The sequence below is a fragment of the Lepidochelys kempii genome, chromosome 23 (assembly GCF_965140285.1).
Source record: "Lepidochelys kempii isolate rLepKem1 chromosome 23, rLepKem1.hap1, whole genome shotgun sequence".
Taxonomy (NCBI): domain Eukaryota; kingdom Metazoa; phylum Chordata; order Testudines; family Cheloniidae; genus Lepidochelys; species Lepidochelys kempii.
The window spans coordinates 4365809-4391585 of NC_136402.1; the positions used below are offsets into that span (position 1 = coordinate 4365809).

The following is a 25777-nucleotide window of genomic DNA, read 5'->3' on the forward strand; positions in this document are numbered from 1 at the left end:
TAAATTCACTTCAACACATTTACTTAAACTTGGCATTTACAGAGACTCGGATCTGGGTGGGCCCGGGGACATGTTGTGGGGGGTTGAGTCCTGATTTGCTGTCAGAGAACAGGAGAATTTTCCAACCAGCCCCATTCCCTGGGGAGCAGTGGACCTGCCAAGGACAATGAACACAAGGGGTCCTTGTAAGATGACCAGATGTCCCAATTTTATAGGGACAATCATAATTTTTAGGTCTCTTTCTTATAGAGGCTCCTACCACCCCCCCTCCCATCCCAATTTTTCACATTTGCTGTCTGGTCACCCTCAGTCCTTGATCGGTGCAGTGGTGGGACCAGCTGATTTCTTGAGGTTCCTTCCAGCCATAAGCTTCTGGGTTTGTGCAGGTCAGCTCCGGCGGTACCGCTGAGCTTCTTCCAAAGGCCCCGGAAGGATCCAAAAGGTGTTTCCTTCACGGGCAGGCTCCTTGCGTACCTGGGCACGTCAGGAGGTTGGGACCTTCCTCCGAAGCGAGTTGCACAGCGGATGCCCAAGGAAAATCCACCCGAGGGTAGCACTGAATGGTGGGAAGTGACCCCTCCCCACTTGGAGCTGCCCCGACCACTGGGGAAACCGTGGGCTCTCAGTGGCATTTTCCCACCACGCCTACGTAGGAGGTGGCCCGTTGACGTACTTCAGCATGAAATGGAAGGACCGGGTGTAACAGGGGGTTTCAGCAAGGGAGAGAAAGGAGGTGCTGGCCAGGAGGAGCAGGAGCAGCCCAGCCGCAGAGAGCAGCAGCCTCTTCATTCTGGCCAGGATCCTGGGGCCCAGGCGAGGTTGATCTGGGAAAGCCGAGGGCTGCGACATAGGCCTGGAGGCAGGAGAGATGCCAGGGTTAGAGTTGGCACAGGTGTGGGGGGAAAGAGAACAGCCAGGGAAGAGGCCCACTGCAGCTCAACCCCCCTCCCTGCGAGCTGCTCCCATGGGACTCGCCTCTCCCTGCATCCCTTTCTCTGCTCTGTCCCCTGGCTGGGGGACCAAAGCCCCCTCCCGAGGGGTGACCACCAAAGCCAGTGGAGTGGGGAGGGAGCCTGGTGGCTGTTTCAGACAGAAGTGAGTATGGAGACCTTTGCTCCAGGGCATGGGAAAGGGGCAGGTCTGGCTGGGGCTGGAAAGGACGGGCGGCTAGTTAGAGACAAGGAGAGGGGGCGCTAGAAAGGCTGGGCTGGCTTTATGGCTAGCCCACTGGGAGGTCCCCACCCAGCACCACCCTTGCCCCTCACGTCTCGGCCTCATGCGCCCAGGCCGACCGGAAAACTCAGCCACAACCGGGCTGCGCTCGGACTGCTCCAGGCACCCCTTGGGCACATCTGCTCTTGCTCTCCGTAACCCTTTGCAGGTGGGCAAGGACCCATGGGGTGGTGACCTGGGACAGACGGCTGGGGGCACTGGTGCAACATGCTAACCCACCCCACTCCCAGGAAAGCAGCTGTGGCAAGGCAGGGCTGGGAGGTGGGGAGATGCCAGGCCTGGGGGTCAGTTGGGGGAGGTCGGGGCAAAGGACATCTGTGTGTCATTCATGCCCCGCTCCCACCGTGGCTCAAAGCTGCAGCCTCCTACCCCTTCTCAATGACGACTGCCACGTCCTCAGAGCCGGGACCAGCCTGATTCCTCTCCCAGGGCTGCAGAAGGAAGGATGGAGAGGGGGGGCCGTTAGCTAGGGCTGGATGGGGCCCAACACCCCCTTGAGCTATGGGCTCTGCATGGCCAGGGCATCCGAGGTACCAGCCCCAAGCCCACCACACGTGGGGCCTTCTTCCTTAACTCGTGCGGGGAGAAGGAAACTTTACAGCGGGAGAGGTGCTGTCTAGTGGTTAGAGCAGGGGGCTGGGAGCCAGGACTCGGGGGCTCTATCCCCAGCTCTGGGAGGGAGAGGATCTAGTGGGCTAGAGCAGCGGGGGGTTGGGAGTCAGGACTCCTGGGTCCTACCCCAGCACCAGGGAGGGGAGTTATGTCTAGCCCCATGCTTGGTTCATGCACTGGGCGGGCATCGCTCTTTCTAACGATCCGCAGTACAAGGGGGCCTCCCCTCCTCGGAGTGGCCAGGCACGTCCCTGCTTAGCTTGGGGAATCTGACACCATCCCAGCACAAGGCACCCCAGCTGAGCTCACCCACGCTTGGCCTTGCTGCTTGGGGAGGGGAAACTGGTGGGCAGCCCCATCGCTCTGAGGCCTGCGGGTGGGGGTGGATAGAAAGGGGCAGGGGCGAGACCAGAGGGGAGGACCTCCGCCCCAGCCCAAATCCCACTTGCATCAGCTCCCACTAGGGTGCCCCATCCCTGCAGAGGTCACGGGGCTGACCCCCAGATCAGCACTGCCATCCCCAGCACGGAAGGGAAAGCTGCATGGAGCTTGGGGCCAGGAGAGATCTAAGCCCTGTAGGCACTGGGGGATGTGGGGGTGTCGGTAGGCTGGGGTACCTCCCTGCCCCCTTCAGGGTGCAACCGTGCTCACCTGCATCACTTCCGGCTTGCCCTGCTCCACGCCGGTCTGGCCCAGCCAGCTTTCAATCCACTTGGGGTCAAAGCCCACCATCTCTGTCTGGCGGCAGGCCTCGCCCCACAGTGCCAGGCCCTGGGGATGCCAGCTGCCCTGCCGAGGGCCATTCCCTAAGAGGAGAGGATGGCGCAGGCGTGACTGCCAGGGGCAGGACTACAACAGAGAGACACCAGCCCAGGGGAGGAAGGATGACCTGGTTATTTGGATACCAACCTGGGAGAGAGCAGGGCTGGGCTCAAATCCTTGCTTTGCTACAAGCTCCTTGGACAAATCACTTAGCCCCTCAGTGCCTCAGTTTCCCCTTCTGTGCAATGGGGATACCAGCCTTACAGGAGGGTTGTGAGGCACTTGGCTTAGTAATGCGGGGGGGGGGCATCAGCAGGTAGCTCAAAGGAGTTAATAATGGGGGGCTGCAGAGCCAGTGGCGTGGTCTATGCAGCCCTTTGTCTTCAGGGTGCTGGTTTGATACCATCCCACCTCAGTACATGCTGCCAGCTCATGGCTGGTGGGTGGTCTCCCTGCTGTGAAATGAGTTTGTCAGGTCTCAGTCAAGTTCCTGGGGAGTCCAGTGTGTCCCACCCCCACCCAGCAGAGGGGCCCAGAACTCAAGGGGCCCTGGAGACCGAGCTCATCCCCGAAAGGGGAGTCTTTCCAGAGCAGCGGCTGAGAAATAGATCTCGGGGGCTGGTCACACGGGACCTTCCGCCAGTCCTGAGCCTGGGTGTTTTATGCTGCAGAAACCCGTCCTGCACTGAAAGGCACTAAGACCTCACAACTCGCTCCACGGCACAGCCATAGCGCCGGGGCTACAGACAACCAAAGGCCACATTCAAGCCCATAAAGGGCCAAAGCCCTGCCCTGGTGCATAAAGTACCTTCCACCGTAAGTACCTACGCGGGAAGGAGAGATCTGATCGTAGAAGACACTTTTATAGGAGCACAGAAAGGCAGAGTGAGATCAAGCTGCTGGGACGGGAAGCTGGATAATTTAAGAATTAACCATTGGAGCAGCCCCATAGGAGACACGGTGGATTCTGCATCGCTCTCCACGGAGATCAGATCCTCTAGCTCAATCACTAGATCTGGGCTGGCTGCAGCCTGGCTGATCCGAATGGCCCCTTCTGGCCTTAGGCTCTATGAATCACCCGGCTCCCTCCGGTCGGTTTCCAGCCAGACTGGAGGAAGTCTATTCAGAGGGGTTGGGACTAGAGCTGGGAGAAGTGTTTCAGTTTTCGGTGACAAACGCAGATTCGGCACGTTTTGCAAACCGGGGACAGTTTTGCCAACTCGTTCATGTTGCAAAAACCAAAACCACAACAGGACCCCGGTGGCAAACACACAACTCTAGCCCATCTAGACAGCAGCCAGTGCCAGGTGCCCCAGAGGGAATGAACAGAACAGGGCAATTATCGAGGGAACCAGTCCCAGCATCTTTTCTTATGACCCCGCTAATGAGGGGCGACTTGTGAGTGCGAGCTACCGAGGGGCTCTCTTGGTAGCGGGTAGGCAGTGGTCAGCTGGACTGGACTGTGACGGGCCAGGAACCGAGTTACTTACCAGAACTGCCCCAGGCAATTTCCACCTTCCTTCTGGTCGCCAGGGAGAGACAAGGCCTGTCCTGGGAGCCCAGCTGCGCCTGCGTCCAGCTCCCCAAAGGGAATGGCCTGTTAATAATAGCCACAGCTCCTCCCCAGGAGACAGGGTTAGTCTCATTCTTGGGTTACAGGGAACGGAGGGACACAACCACAGATCACGCAGTGAATCAGGGTTAGAACTGGGAACAGGACCCAGGAGTCCCAGTACCTCCCCGCCCCCTGCACGTGTCTGTAAACACCTTCCCCGCCCAGAGCTTGGAACAGAACCCAGGAGTCCTGAGCCCCACAGCCTCCTACTCTAACCACTAGACCCCACTTCCCTCCCAGAGCTTGGGATAGAACCCAGGTATCCTGGCTCCCAGCCCCCTGCTCTAACCACTGGACCCCGCTCCCTCTTACAAATACAAGAGGGAATCACCTTGTCTCTGATTCCCAGTGAAGCCCATAAGCAGCAGGGGATCGTGTTAGGCAAGGGAAGCTCACCTTGCTACTGATCAGGCTACGGCTGGTTTAGGGCTAGACCAAGGCTGCAGCGGCCTTGCGGTTAAGGTGCTAGGCTGGGACTCAGGAAACCGGCGTTCAAGTCCCAGCTGTGTGAGACCCTGTGCCAGCCACTTCATCTCACCGGGCCTCAGTTTCCCCACCCCTCAAACAGAGAGTCCCACTCTGCCTGTGAGTTCTCTGAGGCACAGCTGGTCTGGTGCCCTGATCTTAGTTACGGTGTCTGGGCAGCACCTGGAGCCACGGGGCCCTGATCTCAGTTACTGGCATGACGGGGCCCAGAATTTCACTCCAGGAGCTGCTGCTGTAAAGCAGATAATGAAACGCGGAGAGGGGCTTACGTGACACGGACGGATTCACTGAGGGCTGAGAATTGGTCCCGGAAATCAATCAGACCCCCGGGCCACCACAGAGGTACCAGCGACTGGGGGGACCAAAGGGGACTGTCCCCCACATACACTTTTTAAACATGGGGGTCCATGCCTCTCCCCACCCCCTTTTTGAACCTGAACTCAGCAGGGGAGCTGTGGGGGAAGCATTCCCTCCCTCCTCCGCAGCTGGCCCCTGACTGGAGCTGGGTGGGGTGACTGGGTGGGGTGGCCCTGTGACCTGGGACTGGGCCCCCCAACTTCTGCTGTCCACCCCTCACCCTGGGCCACTGCTGCGTAAAACCCCTTCCAGGACTTCGCTTCGATGCTCCCCGAAGGAGTCAGTTTCAACACACCCGAAACCACCACCACCCCCCGCCGTTTACAGAGGAGTCCCAGGAAGCCCCCGCTGGTACTTTTAGGTTTAAGGCCAGCAGGGGCCAGCAGACCTCTGGTACGTGTCACCCAGTGACCCCTGTATCAAGCTCAGCCCTCTGGGATGGACTAAGACAGCTACCTACATTCAGGTCCTCGTGGCCGGCGCCTCTCCCGCATCCGGCCGGCCAGCTGGCGGGCGCATCCGGCTGGCAGCTGCACCTCCAACCCAACTCCTCCCACTGGCCCACACCTGGAGAGAGGGAACGGCGGAGGGTGGTATCGGCCCCTTTAAAAGATCCGCCATGTCCTCCATGCCCCCTAGGAACTGCTGCAGCAATGTTGGGCTGGCCCAGCTCGGCTGCCCCCTTTAAGGGATTACCCCTTTAAGGCAAGGGGGGTGGGCAGGTCTGTGCACCCCCAACCCATCTCCAGGGCCAGGAGCTGAGGCCCTTACAGCGAAGCCCCAGCAGGGAGGTGGCAGCTGGGTCATTGTTGGGGGTGGGGGGTCAGTCCCTTTCAGGGTGGCCCACCCCTGCCATATGTGGCGGGGGCGGGAGGAATCTTTATGGAGAGAGGTGTTGTCTAGTGGGTTAGAGCTGGGGAGTGTGGGGGCAGTCAGGACTCCTGGGTTCTATCCCCAGCTCTTGGAGGGGAGGGAAGTCTAGTGGTTAGAGGGTGGGGGAGCTGAGAGTCAGGACTCCTGGGTTCCATCCCCATCTCTGGGAGGGGGGCAAGAAGCCACCTCCTACCCATCATCGGGGGCAGTTTGGGGGGGCTCTGCCCCTTTAAGGACTCCTCTCCCCACCACTGCAATTCAGGGCAGCCAGAGCCTGCGACCTACCGCAGCCCGTACCCGTGATGGCACTGCAGTAAGATGAACCCTCTTCGTCATGAGACGTGGACCCACCCACGTCCACCGAGGGGTCCCACTCCAGGTCCAGGCTGCCCCTCCAGGCAGCCCCGAACGGATGGCAGCGCCGGCAGCAGAGAGCCTTGTGCGGGGTGGACTGGTAGATCCAAGCAGCGGGATGGGGCCCCCTGGCTTCTCCCTCGACCTCAGGCTTCAGTGATGCATCTGTGAAGCAGTCAGACTCCACGTCGGTCTCTCGGTCCGACAGCCACTCGTCCTCAAAGACCTGGTGGGTGAGCAGGGAGGGTCAGCAGGAAAGAGACAGCGGCTCCCTAGGCCTTCAGTAGCCTTTAACTAACCCTCCTGCAATGGATCCTGCAGGGGGCAATTCCAATACACCTGAGCTAAAGGAGAATCCCCAGTCATTGTTGGCAGTAGAGGGGCTGTGACACACATTCAAGCCATTTTTATTCTAACTGCAGAGGGGAGTGAAGCACACACAAGCTTGTAAATTATAATATCTCGCCTGACAACCCCCAAACACTTTGGAAACTGATTCCCAGAGATCACCTCATCTAGCTCTGTGGCTACAGCTGCAGTTGTTTATCCAGAGAGCCCTCCCCCAGGGCTGAGACGATGTGGCAGCTGTTTACACAGAGCTGCCTCACCGGGTGCTGAGATGCAGCCACCTCTGGGGTGGGGCGCGGCAGCCAAACAACAGCTGCAGAGCAATGTTTCACAACAGCTGAGGAGCAGAAGAGAAGAATACTTGAACCAGCTGAAAACGTGGGGGGGAGGGGACGGACTAAGAAGGTAAAAATGCGGCAGTTCACAAGGAAATGTGGCCACGAGCCAGGCGTTTCGTAGCCCAGCTCTTGCCAGAAAAACACCACAATGAGCACCCGGTGCCTGGACCTCTCCCCTCACCAGCACAACCAATGCAGCCCCTGCCACCAAACCTGGGCCTTGGGGTCTGGCGAGCGCCCCCCTCACTGAGCCCCCGCTCTGCTTCTTGCAGCATGCCAGCTGGAATCAGCTGACTTAGACTGGCGCATACTCCCCTTTGTGCCCCCCCAGCCCGCATCACAGATCCCCCCCGGTGCCACCCTGGGGCACTGGGGTCAGCACTGAATGCATGGGGACAGCGCCCCCTACTGATCCCCCACCCCACTCCCTGCTCACAGCGCCCCCTGGTGCCAGCACGGACTGCAAGAGGAGCATGCCTCATTCTGTGCCCCCACCCCTCTTTGCAGAAGAGCGCCCCCTAGTGCCACCGGGGGGCATTACAGTCAGCACTGACAGAGGAGCACTGCCCCACAATGAATCCCCCACCCTGGGGGTCCTGTGGCCCCGAGGATTTTTCTGGTAAATCTCACATCCATAGTCTGGGCAGGGCTGGCCCTGCGCAGCCGGAGAGATTTGCTGGGACTGCAGCACAAGGTCACCCAGGGGCCCGGTGACGGTTGAGCTGCAGTGCCCCGTGGCGCGGGCTCTGCCCCACGCGTACCAGCCTCATGCTGACCAGCCGGCGGCGGAAACGGGACACCCGCCAGAAGACCTCCTGGCAGTAGCAGCTCAACTCCTGCAGCTCCTCTTCCAGGATCTCGGCGTCCTGCGGCTCGCTCCTCTGGATCAGCCGCTCACCGGACACCAGCAGCCAGTCGAGCCGCTCCGCGTTGGACTGCACGGCCTCCTGGAACTCCTGGGACAGAGGGGAGACATTAGCCAAGACAATGGGGCTAGACCCTCCTTGCTCCCTGCAAACCACCCCGGGAATCTTAGCAGGCATGGTCTCCGATTTATAACTTATCCATCAGCACAGGGCCCCCTACGGCCATGCTGGGGCACTGGGGTTTGCACTGGAGAGCACCCCCGATAGAGCCCCACCGTGCTCCCTGCAGCACAGCGCCCCCTCGTGCCACCGTCTCAATGCTGCCCCAGAGAGGAGGGCAAGGCCAAATAAATGGCCGATCCCAACACCTACGGGGCATGGTCGCCCCTCCAGTTCCTGACCCTGCTGAGCTTGCCAGAACAGAGCGGCTCGGCGCCCAAGGTCACAGGGCTGCAGCTGCTCAGCCACTGGGTTTATTACGTGCCCAGGGACAGGTGCGATCGCGAACTGGAAGCAATAAGCTAATCTCGGTATCAATCTGGCGTCCCCACAGGCTTCCGGGCAGAGGCTGGCTGGTTTGAGCAAGCAGAGTTCTAGTAATACATATCAACACCTGTTCCCTCCTGACCCCAGTGCACAGAGCGGGAGGCGAGGGGCGGGATTTGGGAGACTAATCAGCCCTGGGATATTTTAATACTGCTCAGTGCCTTCAACCAAAGGACAAAGTCCACACAGACACGGATAAAGGGGTGGGTGGAATACGGCCTGCTGACTGAGATCCCTCGGGTGGGACTCGGGAGATGTAGCCCGCTAGGTGACTTGGGGCAAGCCACCTCCCCCACACTGTGCCTCAGTTTCCCCATCTGTCAAAGGGGGAGAACAATACTGCCTCCTTTGGGAAGCGCTTTGAGATCTGCTGAGGAAAAAGCTAGGGATTCTTGGAAGAAAAGAAGAGCTAGTTTTCCACTGGCCTGAGGCCTGGCAAACTCATCTCACACAGGCCAGCAAACAGCCCATCCAGGGGAAACACTCATCAAGTTTCAATCCCTATTGACCACGGCCCGATGGGAACGGATGACCTCAAGGTGGAAGGCCCCAGGCCCCAGCTTAGTGTTTTATACAGGGAGCCTGCAGCTATCCATCCCTGCACAGCGCTTTGATCCAGGTGATCGCAGCAAATATTTCAGTTTCCTCTCTGAAAACCCACCCGCCTTGTCCCTTACGGACTTGTAACGTTTATGATCACAGGGGTGGGGCATCTGTCTGCTGCCCCCTGCTGGTGGGGACGAGCCCTGCTCTGTGCGTGCGCAGAAAGTGAGAGGAGGCACAAAAATGACACGGGATAGAAGAATTCACTTCCCAGTTGACGTGAGACCAACCCAACCTACCCTGATCTACACGACGCCAAGCTTTGGGGAGGTCTGAGCTTGTGTTTGAAGGAAGCAACATGGAGTCAGGACTCCTGGGTTCTATTCCTAGCTAGCCTCCCTGTAAGACTTTGGCAGAGTCACTTCTCTTCTCTGTGCCTCAGTTTCCCCATCTATAAAACTCAGAGGAAGATATCGACTCGTATCCCTCGGGGGCTGAATTTATGAAGGTGCTTGGAGATCCTTGGAAGGCAGATGCTAGAGCATCACCGGGAGAAGATATTCCCACGCTGGAACTAGCCTGGTCTGATTCCCCGGCAAAAAAACCCCACGCTATCCTCCTGAGCCTGTGTATTGTTTTAACCCTGAGCTAGCCGCCGTTTCTCTGGATGTAGTGACATCTCAGCACCTGACAGGTTAAGTGAAACGTGTCACCCGAAACCAGCTCGGCCGTACGTCATTATCTAAAAATAAAATTTCCCCTTCGGTGAAATCATTACTGTTTTCTATGTCAACAGATGATCAGGCGTGTGCCTGTGTACACAGGCGTCTCTGCTCGTGCTCTTCGCCGGTGCTACCCGCCTGCTGGCCACAGAACGATGGACTTTGCTCACTCGCTGCTCTTCCCATTCAAAGATCACAGACATTAATTGATAGCTCATGAGTTCTGAGCCCTCCCTGCTTCCCATCAGAGGGGATGGGGGGGAAGAATATGCAAGGATCACTTCACCCTGTGCAGAAATGCAGCCACCTCTGGGGTGGGATGTGGCAGCTGCTTATCCACCGCACTGGGACACTGGGGTGAGCACTGATTCAGAGAGGAGAGCACCCTGCTACTGAGCCCTCACCTGGCTCCTTGCAACAGGCGCCCCCCAGAGCCCCACTGGGGCATAGGGGTCAGCACCAACTCCAAAGGGAGTGCACCCCCTACTGAGCCCCGCAGCACAGCGCCCCCTAGTGCAACACCAACTCCAAGAGGAGCGCAGCCGCTATTCAGCCCTCAGCCTGCTCCCTGCAGACCAGTGCCCCTCGCACATTGTGCAAGGTCATGCTGAGATGAGGCTGCACAGACGTGTGCATTGCACGGATGCATCTGGGAGTTGCAAGAGGCCAATACGATGTATACATGCCCTGCGATCCCTAATCCTTCCCAAGAGGACGCTCTCATTTTACCTGCAGCTCCATCATTTTCTCGAGCGAGCTGCCCCCAGAGAAATGTTCCACATCGGTGAGCCGCAGATCCAGCTCCGTCAGCCACACCTGCACGGTCTCCCGCTCCCACTCAAACTCCTCCCGCTGGCCAACAAAATACTGAGGGGGGAGAAGCAAACAAACAAACAAAAATCAAATAGAGCCAGCAGGTTTAGCAGGAAGTTGGACATCAGAAAATTCACACTTCAGTGTCCTTCTGCTTAGCACTAATGACGCTAGGGGTTATTAATGATTATAATAAAGGGCCAGGATTTTGAATTCTTGACAGACACGCTTGCAGAAGTGGCTGGTAATTTTTAGGCGCCCCTCTTTGTTTTTGTCCTAAGCACAGGAATCTCTTGGGGGCAGAATGATTTTTTGTCCAGTGTTCGTACGCCGCCTGGCACAACAGGGTACTGGTCCATGCCTGTGGCTTCTAGGTGCTATCACGATACAAATGGTGAATCAATAACAACACTAATTAATCCGATGCTAGGGTGGTACCCCTGAGTTTCTGAAACTTTGCTCTTTTTCATAGAATCATAGGACTGGAAGGGACCTTGAGAGGTCATCTAGTTCCGTCCCCTGCACTCATGGGGGGACTAAGTATTATTTAGACCATCCCCGATGGGTGTTTGTCCAACGTGCTCTTAAAAATCTCCAATGATGGAGATTCCACAACCTCCCTAGGCAATCCAGTGCTTAACCACCCTGACAGTTAGGAAGTTTTCTCTAATGTCCAACCTAAACCTCCCTGGCTGCAATTTAAGCCCATTGCTTCTTGTCCTGTCCTCAGAGGTTAAGAGCAATTTTTCTCCCTCTTCCTTGTAACAACCTTTTATGTACTTGAAAATTCTTACCATGTCCCCTTTCAGTCTTCTCTTTTCCAGACTAAACAAACTCAATTTTTTCAATCTTCCCTCATAGCTCATGTTTTCTAGACCTTTAATCATTTTTGTTGCTCTTCTCTGGACTTTCTCCAATTTGTTCACATCTTTCCTGAAATGTGGTGCCCAGAACTGGACACAATCCTCCAGATGAGGCCTAATCAGCGTGGAGTAGAGTGGAAGAATTACTTCTTTTGCATTTTGCTCAGCCGAGTGGCGTGAATCTGGGCCTGATCAATTTCACTTTCTGGGCCAGATCCCCCTCTTGTGTAAATCAGTGTTGCTCTAATTCACACCAACTGAGGATCTGAACCGTTTCACTGTCCGTGTCTCCCTGCCGAGTAAGGGATATCCAGTGTAACAAGGGGCAGGTTTATACGCCCATCCTGTCTCCCTCCCCACCCAAATATTATTAGTGGGAGAGACACCATGGGCACATTTCTTTGCCTGTTAACGACCCCAAATTCCTGGGCACAAAGATGGAGCCTTGAGCTGCCTCCCCACCATGCCAGTGCCCCTCCCTCCCTCCCAGGGACCCACCAGCTGGTACCTTCAGTCTCTTGAGAATGGCAGCAGCTCGTTTCTGGAGGTTGTCCCAGCGCTGATTGCTCTCCTGGACCGCGGCCTTAAGCCGGCCCTGCAAACTGATGCTGTTGGCCTGAACCAGCTGCCGGTACTGCCTGTTTAAGGACTCCAGATGGTGCAACTTCTCCTGGATCTGCCTTTCCAGCACCTGGAGGGAGAAAGGGACACCAGCACTGGTGAGGAAGAGCAGCCTTGTTGTTGTAGCCCTGGACTAGGACTAGCTTGGATGCTGGGCCCCTGCTATAGACGTCGCAGTGTCGCTCTGTGCCTCAGTTTCCCCATCTGTTAAATTTGAATAATTCTCCCCTCTCTTGGGGCAGGACGGGGCTGTGAGGATCAATTCATGAGCAGCTGTGCTGTGTTCAGGGACTGCAGTCGTTACTCTCTGGTGAGTATGTGTTACAGGCCCCCCACGGTGCTGATCTGCAGAGCTCATCCCAGAGTTCCGTCCCCAGCTCTGGCAGGGGAGTAGGGGCTAGTGGTTAGAGCAAAGGGCTTGGCGGCAGGACTCCTGGGTTCTGTTCCCAGTTCTCCCACTATGTAACTCTGCTGTAAGTCACTTTATCTCTGTTTCCCTATCTGTCAAATGGAAATAACCAAGGCCCGGCTCAGGGGGGCAGAAACATGAGATGAAATGAAACGTTTGCAACAGGCAGCCGAGATCCTTGAAGGACTATGGAAACTGGCGACCCCGTTAGCCTCTTGCCAAGGGGAAGGACTGGGGGGTTATAAATGTTCCCCTTGTTTGATCTTCTGTGTATTCAGCTCTTGCTGCCACCTTTGAAATAAAAGGACTTCAATAAACACAACTCAAAGACTCCTCTGCTACCGAGGGTCTCCCCTGAGGTCTCTTTCAAGAGACTTCCTGCCAACCCTGCCCTACCCTGGCTGTGCCAACATCAGTGCGCAGAAGAAATCGTTCAGTTTCTTCCGGTATTATTTAATAGGTGTACTACACTACCATCTACTGTCCCCATGCTGAGCCCTATTAGGTTCATTACGGTAGTTCATTACCGGTCGCCATCCAGGATCTAGGCCCCATTGTGCCGAGCCTTATTAGGTGTATTATGATAGCATCTACAGTCCCCATCGGGGTTTGGGGCCCCATCATGGTGAGCCTTATTAGGTGTATTACAGTAGTGCCTATAACCCCGGTTGGAGTTTGGGGTCCCATTAAGGGGAGCCTTATTAGGTGTAATACAGTAGCATCTACCGTCCCCATCACGCCTTGTTTTACTATGTATATTACGGTAGCACCGACATCCCCATCCAGAATTGGGGCCCCATCAGCTGGGCCTTATTATGTATATTATGGTAGCCCTGACATCCCCATGCAGGATCGGGACCCCACTGAGCTGGGCCTTATTACGTATATTACGGTAGCACCTCTATCTGCCTCCAGATATGGGGGGGCCCCCATTGTGTTGGGCCTTATTATGTGTATTCCGGTAGCACCCACATCCCCATCCATTGTGCTGGGTGCCACACAGACACGCAGCGAGAGCCGGTCCCTGCCCCAAGTCTAAATAGTCAAAAGGTGGGAGGGGAAACTGAGGCACAGAGTGGGGCCAGGACTGGCCCAAAGCCACTCAGCAGGAGGGTGGCAGAGCTATGCATAGAACCCTGGTGTCCCTGAGTCCCAGGCTAATGCTCCATCCACTGGGCCACGCTGCCCCTCTCCCCACCCCCATCCTCACCTCGAACTTTTTGAGCTCCTCCTTGGCCACAGCGAAGGGCACCTGGGAGGAAGCGGGGGAGGCGGCCCACAGCTCTGCCCCCCGCAGCCAGTCCTGGAAGCGGGACAGGGAGTCCAGGACCCGCTCGTGCAGCCGGCGGGCCTGCTCGGCCCTGCAGCGAGACAGAGAGGAGCCTCACAGCGCCCACGCTGGCATGCCGCCCCCCCGGTCGCCACCCCCCCGTGTTACGAACACCAGCGACACCTGCTCCCCTGCCGCGCCAACAGAGCGACTGGAACGGACCAGAGACAGGGACGGGGAAAGCCAAGGGCCTGGCAGCTTGGCACAGCCGCGGGGGACATCTCTAGAAAATATAGACTCGCCCCCACCAGCCCCCACCCCCTCCACCCCACCAGAGCCCAGTCCCCCCTCCTATCTCCCCACTGCATCCCACCAGCCCCCCCTCACTCCTCCCCCCACATCCCAGCTCCCTTCATCCTCTCTTTTTCCCGCTGCCCACAAAATGACCTCCTTCCCCCCCCCCAAAAAAAACCCAAGTAACACCAGCACCCAAATCCCCACAACCTTTTGCTTCCTCGAAGGCTTCTGGGAAGGTCACTGGGCATCTTGCAGGTGGTGGGACCCAGAAAGGCCGACCCCCCCACCCCGATGCCCTGATACTGGGCGGGGTCTCCCCCCTCCCCAAATACCAGAGCCTGGATCTCGGCCTCACCTGATCCGTTTCTCCACGGAGGCTGTGCGGAGGCTGCAGCCGGCCACCGCCTCCCCCCGGCGCACGGAGAGCATCCGAGGCTTCAGAAGAGCCGAACCGAAGCTCTGGGCCACGCTGTCCCCCTGCATCTCCGGCTCCCCCTCGCTTCACAATCCCCGCGGGCGTCTCGGGGATGCCTGGGCATCTGGACAAAGCCTGGGCATCGGCAGGGGGCGCAGGACTGCCCCTCCTGGGAGCGGGTCCGGCCAATCCTGTCTGGGCACAAATGGATCTCACCTGAATAACAGGGCTGCCACTCGCGGCTAGTGCTGGGAGAGCCGCACAGCAGGGCCACCCAGAACCCAGGGTCGGGGTGGGGGGCCTGCTGGGGAGACAGGAACTCCTAAGGGCAACAGGTGCAGAGAAAATCCAGCCACCACCACCCCCGGGGGAGAACGCTCCGCTCTCGTAAATTCCAGCCACGCTGGGAGGCCCCTGGGGCAGAGGTATTCCCGAAGGGAGCAGGGAAGGGTGTCACTGCACGGAGGAGCTTCGAAATAGGTGGAAACTCGTCTGAAATCTGTCCCCCCTCCCCCCACCATGCTCCCCAGGCAGTATGGAGATGGCATTAGGAGCAGATCAGGGGTGTGGCTGGGGCTCACTGCGCTGTGACTATTCTCTGCCCCCCAGGGCCCATAGGGGGCAGATTGGGTCTGTAGCCAGAGGACACTGCACGGTGGATATTCTCTGTCTCCCCCGCCCCCCCCACCCCGGGCCCATAGGGGGCGGATCAGGAGTGTGACCAGAGCGCAGTGCGCCGAGTCTATTCTCTGCCCCCCACTCACTTAGAGCAGCCGCGAGGCTGCTCTAACTGACACAAAAGGGCCAAGAATACGGAGAGTGCAAAGGAAGTTTAAAGCACCCAGCCGTGGCCCCATATGGACAGATGGGGCAAGTGACAATCAGGGCCTGTATTCCGTGGGGGAGGTGGCTGGGCTTTGCCGCCACTTTGCACTGCCTCTGGCCTGCCAGCAAGGTCCGGGAGCCCTTCCGTTTGCAGATGGGATGGCTGAGGCACATCAGACTAGCAGCAGACCTGGACCCAGGAATCTCAGAATGGTGGCTGGGGAGACTGTGTTGAACATAGGATGGGAGGAGGTAGTATTAGGGGCGTGGTGAAGGTGGCTGGAGAAGAGGGGAAGACTTTTTAAAGACGTCCTGCAAATAAGGTTACCATATTTTCAGTTTCCAGAAAGAAAGACACTGACAGGAGGGTACAGTTGGGGTCCTGGAGGGGGTACCTGTCGCAGGGGTACTCACTGGAGGGGGTGAGCGGGGGGCGCAAGCCTGGGACACAGCAACAGCCGTCGGTCAGCACCTCCCTGTGGGACCCCCGCTCCCCAGAGCTGGGAGCTGGGACCCCAGTGGGCAGGATCCAGCAGCTATGGCTGCAGGGGAATGGACCAATCAGCTGCAGATGCAGGGGAGGGCACTAATCAGGGCTCTTTCTGAAACGCGAGGGCTGCGCTACAAAAATCCCGGACGTTGCCTGTTATCTGAAAAATCCGCCCAGTCGGAGGACGGAGCCTCAGAAAAAGAGGCGACGTCCGGGCAAACCCAGACGCATGGGGGTAGCCCTACCAGCAAAGGAAAACAAAATAGGGTGTAGGCCCCTTTAATTTGGCTTCCGTTCGTTCCCCATAGATCCTGTTGGAGATCCTGCTTCGTAAAACCCAAGGCCAGCAGGGCCCAGTGTAACCAAGTAGCGTGACCCGCCACGTAGCACGCGCCAGAGAACATAAGAACGGCCAGACTGGGTCAGACTAAAGGTCCATCTAGCCCGGTGTCCTGTCTTCCGACAGTGGCCAATGCCAGGTGCCCCAGAGGGAATGAACAGAACGGGTCATCATCAAGTGAGCCATCCCCTGTCTCCTATTCCCAGGTTCTGGCAAACAGAGGCTAAGGACACCCTCCCTGCCCATCCCGGCTAATAACCATTGATGGACCTATCCCCCACGAACAAATCTAGTTTTTTTTTTAACCCTGTTATAGTCTTGGCCTTCACAACATCAAAGTCCTGCCCCAAAACAATCCCTAGCCCAAATCTCTTTGGAAAATACCCAGCCCTAGTTTAAAAATAGTCAATTCAATTTGAAAAAAGGATCAGGACTTTTCAGCTTGGAAAAGAGACGACTAAGGGGGGATCTGAGGGAGGTCTAAAAATCATGACTGGTGTAGAGAAAGTGACTCAGGACGTATTATTTACCCCTCCACATCACACAAGAACCAGGGGTCACCCAATGGAAGTAATATGCAGCAGGTTTAAAACAAACATGAGGAAGTACTTCTTTACACAATGCACAGTTAACCTGTGGAATTCATTGCCAGGGGATGTTTTGACAGCCAAGACTGTAACAGGATTCAAACAGAATTAGGTAAGTTCCTGGAAGGACAGGTCCAACAATGGCTATTAGCTAATGTGGTCAGGGACGCAACCCCATGCCCTGCCTGTTAGAAGCTGGGAGTGAATGACAAGGGCTGGATCACTTGATGATGACCTGTTCTGTTCACTCCCTCTGAAGCATCTGTCGGAAGATGCGATAATGAGCTAGATGGCCCGTTTGTCTGACCCACTATGGCCATTCCTATGTTCAGTAATGGAGAATCCACCATGACCCTTGGTAAATTGTTCCAATGGTCTCACCGTAAAAATCTACACCTTATTTCCAGTCTGAATGTGTCTAGTTTCAACGGCTGTGGGATCATGTCATGGAACGGCTCCTGTTGCTATTATGGCTGCTCTGCAGAAAGGGGTCCCTGTCAAACACCAGCTGAGCCTTGCATCCCATGACAGTCTGAGATTTCATTAAAGCCCCAGCACCCTGGCCCACACGCTCCTTCAGGAGCACCCGAAGGAGTCATCCAAGCCCCCTCAGGTAGCGAAGGCAGCTGCCGACTATCAGGGGTGCCCCCAGACTCGCAGGTCAGAGCGTGGACGGATGGTTGCCAACACAAGGGCGAGGAGACGGGTCGTAGGGCATGGCTGGCGGAGGCAGAGCACCAGGGGAACAGTTTCAGGCCGGAAGGGATCATTAAATCATCTAGCCTGGCCTCCTGCAGAGCGCCCAGCAGGACATTCCATTCCACCCAAATACCCCGACACGGAGCTCAACTGAGATCAAACTGTGAATCGTAGGCAGAGACCCAGGGGCCAGCAGGGCCCGAGGCCCATGCCATGGCAGAGAATTGATTAGGTGAGAGATGCCCGGATGATCCCAGCAGACGACCCATGGCCCATGCTGCAGAGGAAGGCAAAAAAACCACACCCCAAAGTCCTTGCCAATCTGAGCTGGGGGAAATCCCTTCCTAGCCCTGAATCTGGGCATCAGTTGGACCCTGAGCATGTGAGCAAGACCCCCCAGTCAGGCATCTAAGACCACCCCAGAGCGCTGGTCCAACCCATCCAGTGTCTCGTCTCCTGCTGTGGCCAATCCCCAATGCCTCAGAGGAAGGTGAAATTTGCCCTCCCCGCCCCCAGATTACAACTGTGCATAGGAGCGGGGGGCGCAGGGGCACCTTCCTGACCCTGCAAGCAACTGACTGGCACCTTGAAGCAAGTATTATGAGCGTGACCCTTAGAAGAAGCAGAGGGACAGGACTTTTTGGGCACAGAGCCCACTGAAGGGGCAGACATGGAGATTTCTGAGTGAGGAAGCTGCCTGCTGCTATTTCTCCCTATTGTGTTCAGGGAAAACAGGACTTTCTGCACATTCTGTGTAAACAAACACCTGGTGATCACGGATATTTTTTTCCTCCTAATGGAAACAACCCTGCAAGGCCCCAAAATATTGGCTAAGGGGCTCAGGCCAAAGGGGCAACATTAGTATTACTAGGTGTATTACGGTAGTGCCTAGGCACCCCAGTCATGGACCAGGAGCCCATTGTGTACATTTGCATTCCTATTGGGTGCATTACAGTAGCTTCTAGGCGTACTAGTCCTGGCCTGGAGTCCCATTGTGCCAGGCACTGTACATTTTGATGGCAATTGGGTGTATTGCGGTAGGCCAGAGGGCATCCCAGCAACAGCCCATGACCCCATTGTGCTAGGCACTGTACAAACAGTCCCCTCCTTAGAGAGTTGCCGATCCAAATACAAGACCAGGTGGAGACAGACAGACTGGGGCGGGGGGGACACATGGACACAGTGCTGGGCAGTGGGACAGGCAGTGGTCTTACCAGCCCCCAACCGGTGCCAGCCCTAAACTCCAGCCTGCGGCACCTGCCTCCCCATTGGCTCAAAGATCCTGGTCCTACAGCTCTGCCTGCCTTCCCCGAACAAAACAGACCACCCAGGGATCTGCCGCTGCCAGCAGGGAACCGCCTTTCCTCTGCCTCCTTCTCTGCCAGCCAGCAGAACCAAAAGCCAAACCCGGCAGGTCGTCGGCTCCAGCCCGGGCTGAGCCAACCGCCCTCCTCCCAATCCTCAGGTTTCCTGGTTTGTTCCTTGGCTGCTTTTGTGCCAACCAACACGTGATTTGTTTGTTGTGCTCAGGAGGCCATAACTCGCCCCACCCGATTGTTGCTCAGCGGTTTCCAGGCCACCTGCTTCGTTAGCGAGCTGCAGCCCAACCTCGGGGGGCAGGCGAGCGCTAAGAGGCGCAGGAAAAGATTTCCCCCTGGCCCAGCATTGCACGGCCGGCTAAGCGAACAGTGGCGGGGCATCGATAGATTGCGGGGATGGACGACACCCCAGCATCTTAATTGGGGGGGGGGCGGGGGGGTTTCCCGTCATCTTGGGAGCTTCAGCCACATGTCGAAGGCGCAAAAAACTCAGGGGCAAAGCCAGGATTAGAACCCAGCACTCCCGCCTCGCAGCCCCTTACGCTGAACGCTTTAGAATGGCCCCTCCACAGTGCTTAATTTTTAACAGAACTGTGCCCTGGCCCCTCTAAGCTTAGCAGTTCATAGCCCCAGCACCCGGTCCCTGACTAACCCAGCAGACCCCACTCCCCTGCCAGAGTTAGGGATCGAACCCAGGAATCCTGACCAACTCCCAGGCCTCCCTGCTCTAACCACTGGACACCACTGTCCTCTGATAACTGGGAAGAGAACCTGGGAAAGGAGTCCTGATGCCCAGCACGTACTGGCCCACCCACTACCCTCCTGTGCTGCCCCCTAATAAAAAGCATGACATGGGATTGCTTTCAGTACCACCCTGCATGTCCTGTCTGGATGGGCCTTTCCCACTCCATTGTACCACCACCCTCTGGAAAATGAACGTGCTGGAGGAGTCCTTAAGTCCTGAGCAAACAGACCAAGAATCCTGCAAACACATTCAGGATCCAGAGTCCACCCCCGCCGCCCCCCCCCCCGTCCTGCCCAGGGACGATTCTGAATCCCGCCCCCCATGGGGGGCTGTGAGCCTGCAAAGGAGCTAATGATGGCCTAAGTGGGCCCCGGTTCTCAATCACGGTGAGGCTCTCCTGTGCTACACAGGGGTGGAAACAACCCCCCTGAGAATCTGCCCCCTGCAGCTGGCATGGAGTTAGCGTAAAGGTTTTGTGCCAAGCCTCTGGTGTAGGGGCTGGATCTGTGGGTGTGGCCAGGGTGCACTGGGTTATTTTCTGTGGCTGTTTTCTGCCCCACAGGGCCTATAGGGTGCGGATCAGGGGCGTGGCTGGCCCATAGAGGGAGGATCAGGGGCATGGCTGGGGAGCCCTGCGCTTTTGGCTAGTCTCTGCCCCACAGGGGCAGATCGGAGCTAAGGCTGGGCAGGATGCAAAGAGGACACTTACAGCCACCTCTCCTCAGCTATGCCCTGAACGCAGGGTCGGGGCAGCTGAGAATCAGAGTAACCCCGAGCCCTTCCCAGTCCCCTGTGTACACAGCCAGCACTGCAGGCAGCTTCCCCAGCACATAAAGCTGCCAGGACCCCCAGACCTTTACACTCCTGAAGCGCCCTACACCCCCCAATCTCACACTGTTGCTACCGAGTCCAAAGCGTCCTCTCTGTTGGCTATTGAAAACCAGGTGTGGCAATTCCCCAGCTCCAAGCACAGGGTCTCCATTGGCCGAGCACCTTCCCTGGACTGGGGTTTAGGGGGCACCAGGTGGAGATATGCAAACAAACAGGGATGCGGACAAAAGATCCAGCGTGATCCTGTGGGATGGGCCCTAGATTGGAACTCCACAGACCTCAGTTCTAGTCCTGGCTCCGCCAAGGACTGTAGGCCACTGGTTTCCTTTCACTGTGCCTCAGTTTCTCCTCCCACCCTTTGTCTAGTTAGATTGAAAGCTCTCTGGGGCTGGACTGTCTTGGCACGACAGAGCCCCTAGCCACCACGGTGATATAAAATAAAGTGTAACCACTTGGGATTTTCTGATCCACCCTGGCCCCCATGTCTATGGAAATTCCTGCTCTTTGTAGGCTCCACCAGGAAATCCCAGATCCTTCTGACCCTGGACTTTGACCCCAATTCTGTGGCTGCCCCTATTTTAGAGAGAATGTGGGAAGGGGATGGGGGGTGGAGGGAAGACAAGGTCTGAGAGCTCCTGAGAATTGGGCAGACAGGCTGGAGGCCATCAGAATTGTTATCGACCATTCTGACTGGGCAGCGATTACACAGCTGCGAATGATGACGGCAGGCACTTTGCTTTTCCATGCCTCAGTTTCCGCATCTGTAAACATGGGGGTATTGATACGGACCTGCCTTGTAAAACACTCTGAGGTCTACCACTGATAAGAGCTAGGGATTGTAATTACCTTCCCTCCCCCTCCTTCTGTGTCCCAGAAACTAAATTTGCAGTTTATCTGTTGAAGAATAAGAAATAAGAGCAGGATATTTCTTGCTCCCCAGCCCCATCTTACCAGAAGCCTTTGTCAGTCACGGTTAGATTCCACGGTGGGAAGACAGGAGGATGGTTGCTGAGCTGCCACAAATTCCTTTCAGTGGGGCAAGATGAAGAGTTTTTCAGGAAGACGCTTCCATCCTGATGCCGAGCCCTGGAAGGCAGCGACCAGAGAAACACCGGATTATTTTTGTTCTAGCGGCCAAACGCCAGTTCTCCAAATCTGAAAGGCAACTTGGTCCCCCGCACTATGGGTGGCGGCTGAATTCACAGGGAGACATCATGATCTTTCTAATGTTAGTTTTTGTATTACAGTGGAGCTTAGAGCAACCGAAATCGGGGCCCCGTCGGGGCCGGGCGCTGCCCAGACACGCAGTGACCGGGGTCGGGGCCCCAAAGAGGATGAGCTTTGATACAGGTCTACACTTCAAATGCTGCAGCTGCACTGAAGTAGCACCTCAATGAAGACAGGAGGGCTTCTCCCCTCAACATAGATAACCTACCTCCCCGGGCTATATCGACTGGAGACTTCTCCAGGCAACCTAGCGCTGTCCGCACTGGGACTTAGTTTGGTTTAAGTGCATCGCACAGGGGTGTGGATTTTTCACACCCCTGAGCAACACTTATGCAGACCTAATTTCCTAGCGTCGCCCTGCCCCCTGTGGACCATGCAGTTAACGGGGCTCAGCAGAAGGGCCCGGGGTCTGTTCCTAGGGCCCTGTTTGCAGGTTCAGGGCTTGCGTTTGCACTGTACCTAGTGCATTTCCATTGCTACCAGAAGCAAGTGTTGAATAAGCGTCACAGGGCGAGTGACATTACATCAGTCAACTTATCCAGGGGAGGGCACTCAGCCCCTGGCTGCTAGGTTGGGGTCCCAGAGACAAAAGTTTAAACCCAACATTTGCTTTGAAGCTAAAAAGCAGAGTGAAACCCTTTCTAGCAGGCAGGGCCTGCTCCTGCCAGCACTGGGCACCTGGGACTGCCAGCAAAGCCACCAGGAAACGAAACTAGCCAGGTGGTTATTGGGCCCTCGAGACCTGCCTTCCAGTCCCAGCTCTGCCAAAGGTGAGTCACTTTCCTCATTTGGGAAGTGGGGCTAACGCTACATTGGTTAGGCAGTGAGCTCTTCGGGCAAGGAGCCGCATCCATCACATACAGCTCCTTGCAAACCGGAGCCTATAGATGCTAGGAGAATACAAAGAAGAAGGACTGTCGGGCATGATCCGGCGTTGATCCTGCCAGATCTATTTGGCAGCACGCCCCTTTAAGCCTGTGCTCCAGGAGTTCGTGCCGTAATGCTGCCCCCTGACCCCGGGCAGGGATATACTGTAAATCCCAGGGAAGCCACAAACTTTGTACTTTGTCATTGACCAGGCCACGTCTCCAACCTGGCAGCCAGGGTTAAAATGACAGAATAAATATTGACTGTGGAGTGCACACCGGCCCCTCAGATCCAGCTCCTGGTGAAGCTTCCCCAGCCAGGAATCTCCCATCCCAGCACTCCCTAAATCCAGGGGAGTCGGGGCAGCTTTGCCAGGGAAGAATGGAGCCTCGTGTTTCCATTGCTGCTGTTTATGATGGTACCACCTTGCCACCCCAGCTGAGAAAGGGACCCCGATACGCCAGACAGATCCCCGACTGAGCCTGGTGCCCCATTGGGCCAGGTACAGCACAGACCTTCCCCCCCACCCCACATCAGGGGCCCCCATTGTGCCAGGCATAGCACAACCCCTCCCCAACCAAGATCACGGGACCCCCACTATCAGTGCAGCACAGACCCCTCCCCCAGCGGATATCAGAGGGCCCCATTGTGCCAGGTGCAGCAGACCCTAATCATAACCGGGGCCCCACCGCACCTATCACAGCACAACCCTGCCCCCCCCAACCAAGACTGTGGGGGTGGGGGGAGTCCCCATTGTGTTAGGTGCTGCATGGACCCCATGTGCTGGGAGCTACATAGACACAGACTCCCTGTTCCAATAACCTGACTGTTGAGTCCCCATTATTCCCCCCTTCCCTCCTCACCCCGCCCCAGCTTTGACAGATGGAGATTTGCAGCCCAGAGACCAGGTGAGATCAGCACCAATTGCCTCCCCTTTGCAGCAGCCTCAGAAAGACCAGCAATTGAAGGGGCCAGTAATGCCGGGCGCTCCAGCCAGCTGCCTTGCCCAGCGGCTGCCCTCACCGTACCTGATACGCGGAAGGCTTAATTCTAATCCTCCGTGGCCCACTGGATCCGCAGTTCAACCCCAGAACCGAGGTCCATTTGCATCTCCAATGCTGATCAATCATTAACAGGTCCCGCTCCCTCCTCCACCCTGCCCTCACGGCAGCCGGGTGAGTCAGGCACCCGCCTGGCTGCACATCTCCCCACCTGTCTGGAGATGGGCGGCGAGCTATAGCCCAGGTTCTCTCCTGGCTTTAGGAGCAGGTGGGCAGGGCTGGGAGAATGGCACAAAAGCGGCACCGCACAGACGGAGGGAGGGGTGGAAAGGTGCCAAGTAACCTGACCTGCTCCTGCTTACCTGTCGAGGGAAGAAGCCCAGCCCAATCCAGCCACCCGGCTTGCTCAAACAAATCCAGTGCATGCAAAGCAGCTCAGTTGGTTTCAGAGAGGATTGGGCCCTTAAGTCTTAACCGGTTCAGCCCAGAGCGGGGATTTACCCTGGAACGTTACACCCCCTACCCCGGTTCATTGTTTGCAGACTCATCTGGGGGTAGAGAGGAACCGAATTCCATGGCTGGACTGCCAACCCCAGACAGATACGGCCTGCTCTCTGTTAACGAGGGGTGAGGGAGAGCTGCCGGGAAATGCAATCCCTCTGGGGTCAGGGCGCGGCCCAGGGGCCAGTGAAGCGCCCAGTGTGCTGACACTAGACACAGGTTAGAGGTGGGGGAAATGAGGTGCAGAAAGGGGAAGTGACTTGTCTAAAAAACAAAAAATGCTGAGACAGTGACAAGACTAAAACCCAGGAGTCTGGTCTCCCGTAGTGGCCCCCTCCCAGAGCTGGGGATAGAACCCAGGGGTCCTGCCTCCCTGCTCTAACCACTAGAGCTCACTCCCCTCCCTGAGCCAAGAATAGAACCCAGGAGTCCTGGCTTTCTCAGTCCCCTGGCTCTAACCCCCCCACTTTCCCCGCACAGAGCTGGAAATATCTGAGTCACAGCCCTGCTTTTTAGCCTCAAGACCATCTCAAGCCCTACAAGCTCTAGAGAAGGCTCGAGGGGTCGAATTTCCTCCACAAACAGGCTGGCTGATGGCAGATATCGGAAGAAAAGCAAATAGCTGTATAAAGCACTGGGATTTCCCCAAAGGGTTTAAGCGGACTGTCCCCACCAGCAGGGATGAGAAGGAACCCTGCTTGCATTACAGCCAAACAATGGAGACACAAATCCTGCCACATTAAACTATTGAAACTTTTACCATTAAAGAGGTAGGATCTTTTTAACCCCATCCCTCTTAACTGTGTTCACTACGCTGATCTGTCCAAAAATTAAGAAGCAGGCTCTTGTACCCGCAAAGGAAATTTCCTGCAAAGTTGGAAGGAAATTTAATGAGACGTTTGTGGGAAGACAGATTATTTAAAAAATAAAAAAAGTGATTTTGCAATATGCAAGCACAGCAGGCCCTTCTAGTGGCAACAGAAAGGATAGCAGTCTACTACAGCTAACAGCTGAAGGAGTTACCCTTTTAGCTCAAGAGGTAGCACACTGTGCTGTGGATTTTGATTGTCCCGAGTTCAAGTCCCGTTGTGAACTCACTCAGTGACAAACTTTCATAGCCCGGGCATTTATTTTTGCAGTTCTGCCGGCTACAGATGGGAAGGCTCTGGCTGCTGCATTAGGAAAACAATCTCCATCATTTCAGGGACCGGGTGGGGGTGGGGGAAAGAGCCTGCCTGCAAAAAGACATCGCTCCCTGGACTAATGAAAAGTGCAAGCAAGGGAAGAACGAGGCTGATGGGACGGAGCTTCACCCACGCCCTATGCAGCACAGACAACCATGGAGATCATGCAGAATTCAGCAGAGTCTCAGCAGCCCTGTGAGAACTTCAGGCCGGATTCACGGCTCTCCCATTCCTGCACTTTGAGGCAGGGATGTGGGGGGAAGGGAAGAGGTGGCTTGAAGCCCCCTTTGCTCTCCCTGCATTCTGGGCCTTGCCCAGCTCCCAGCAATAGTCAGAGCAACCCCGAGGCTGCTCTAACTCACATACTCACTGGGCCCTGGGGAGTATGGGCATAGCGCAGTGTGCTCCAGCCAGGGCCATTTATGCTGCACAGAGCAGCTCAAGTGTAATTATCCAAAGGAATGTCAAGAGGCCTCTTGATCCTGGTCTATAAGTACCTACACAGGCGGCAGATTTCTGTGAGCGGAGGGCTCAGTAAACCAGCAGACAAAGGCTGATGTAGATCTGGACAAATTCACACAGGGAAAAAGATGCAAATTTTTAAACAGAGAGGGAATTAACCCTAGGAACTACTGACCCAGGGACAGGGGGAGTAATCTCCATCACTAGAGTCTTTAAATCAAGATTGGATGCCATTTAATCCACTCTAGCTCGACCACCAGAGAGGGGCTGGATGTAGGAATGGCTCGGTGGGACTCTCTGGCCTGGGCTATACAGCCCCACTCACGCACCAGGACTCATTTGTGCAAGGCATATTA

At 56.4% G+C, this 25777-nt stretch overlaps 1 protein-coding gene across 7 annotated transcripts; it reads right to left on the reverse strand.

Moving 5' to 3' along the window:
- Window positions 1–24195, reverse strand: SYNE4 (spectrin repeat containing nuclear envelope family member 4). 7 transcript variants are annotated; one of them, XM_073322334.2, is made up of 13 exons: window positions 23302–24191; window positions 21131–21265; window positions 14284–14534; window positions 13572–13722; window positions 11840–12022; window positions 10385–10522; window positions 7740–7934; window positions 6224–6518; window positions 5526–5632; window positions 4098–4254; window positions 2497–2651; window positions 1603–1664; window positions 1–853 (listed from the first exon to the last, which is right to left on the reverse strand). In XM_073322334.2, exons 3-13 carry the CDS (start codon window positions 14409–14411, stop codon window positions 646–648), a joined length of 1779 nt encoding a protein of 592 aa, XP_073178435.2. In that variant the 5' UTR covers window positions 14412–14534; window positions 21131–21265; window positions 23302–24191; the 3' UTR covers window positions 1–645. The 7 variants fall into 7 exon arrangements, 6 of the variants coding, with proteins under 6 accessions (XP_073178435.2, XP_073178436.2, XP_073178440.2 ...); XM_073322335.2 differs by having other exon boundaries at window positions 6236–6518; window positions 14284–14538; XM_073322339.2 differs by having other exon boundaries at window positions 4098–4170; window positions 14284–14538.
- Between the last annotated feature and the right edge of the window lie 1582 nt (window positions 24196–25777).

Excerpts from the sequence above, each read along its gene's own strand:
- SYNE4 (XM_073322334.2), bottom strand. The coding sequence starts at position 14,411 with ATGCAGGGGGACAGCGTGGCCCAGAGCTTCGGTTCGGCTCTTCTGAAG. Across the intron at positions 7,935-10,384 it reads AGAAAATGATGGAGCTGCAG|GAGTTCCAGGAGGCCGTGCA; the intron begins GTAAAATGAGAG and ends CCTCTGTCCCAG. Across the intron at positions 2,652-4,097 it reads AATTGCCTGGGGCAGTTCTG|GGAATGGCCCTCGGCAGGGC; the intron begins GTAAGTAACTCG and ends CTCTCCTCTTAG.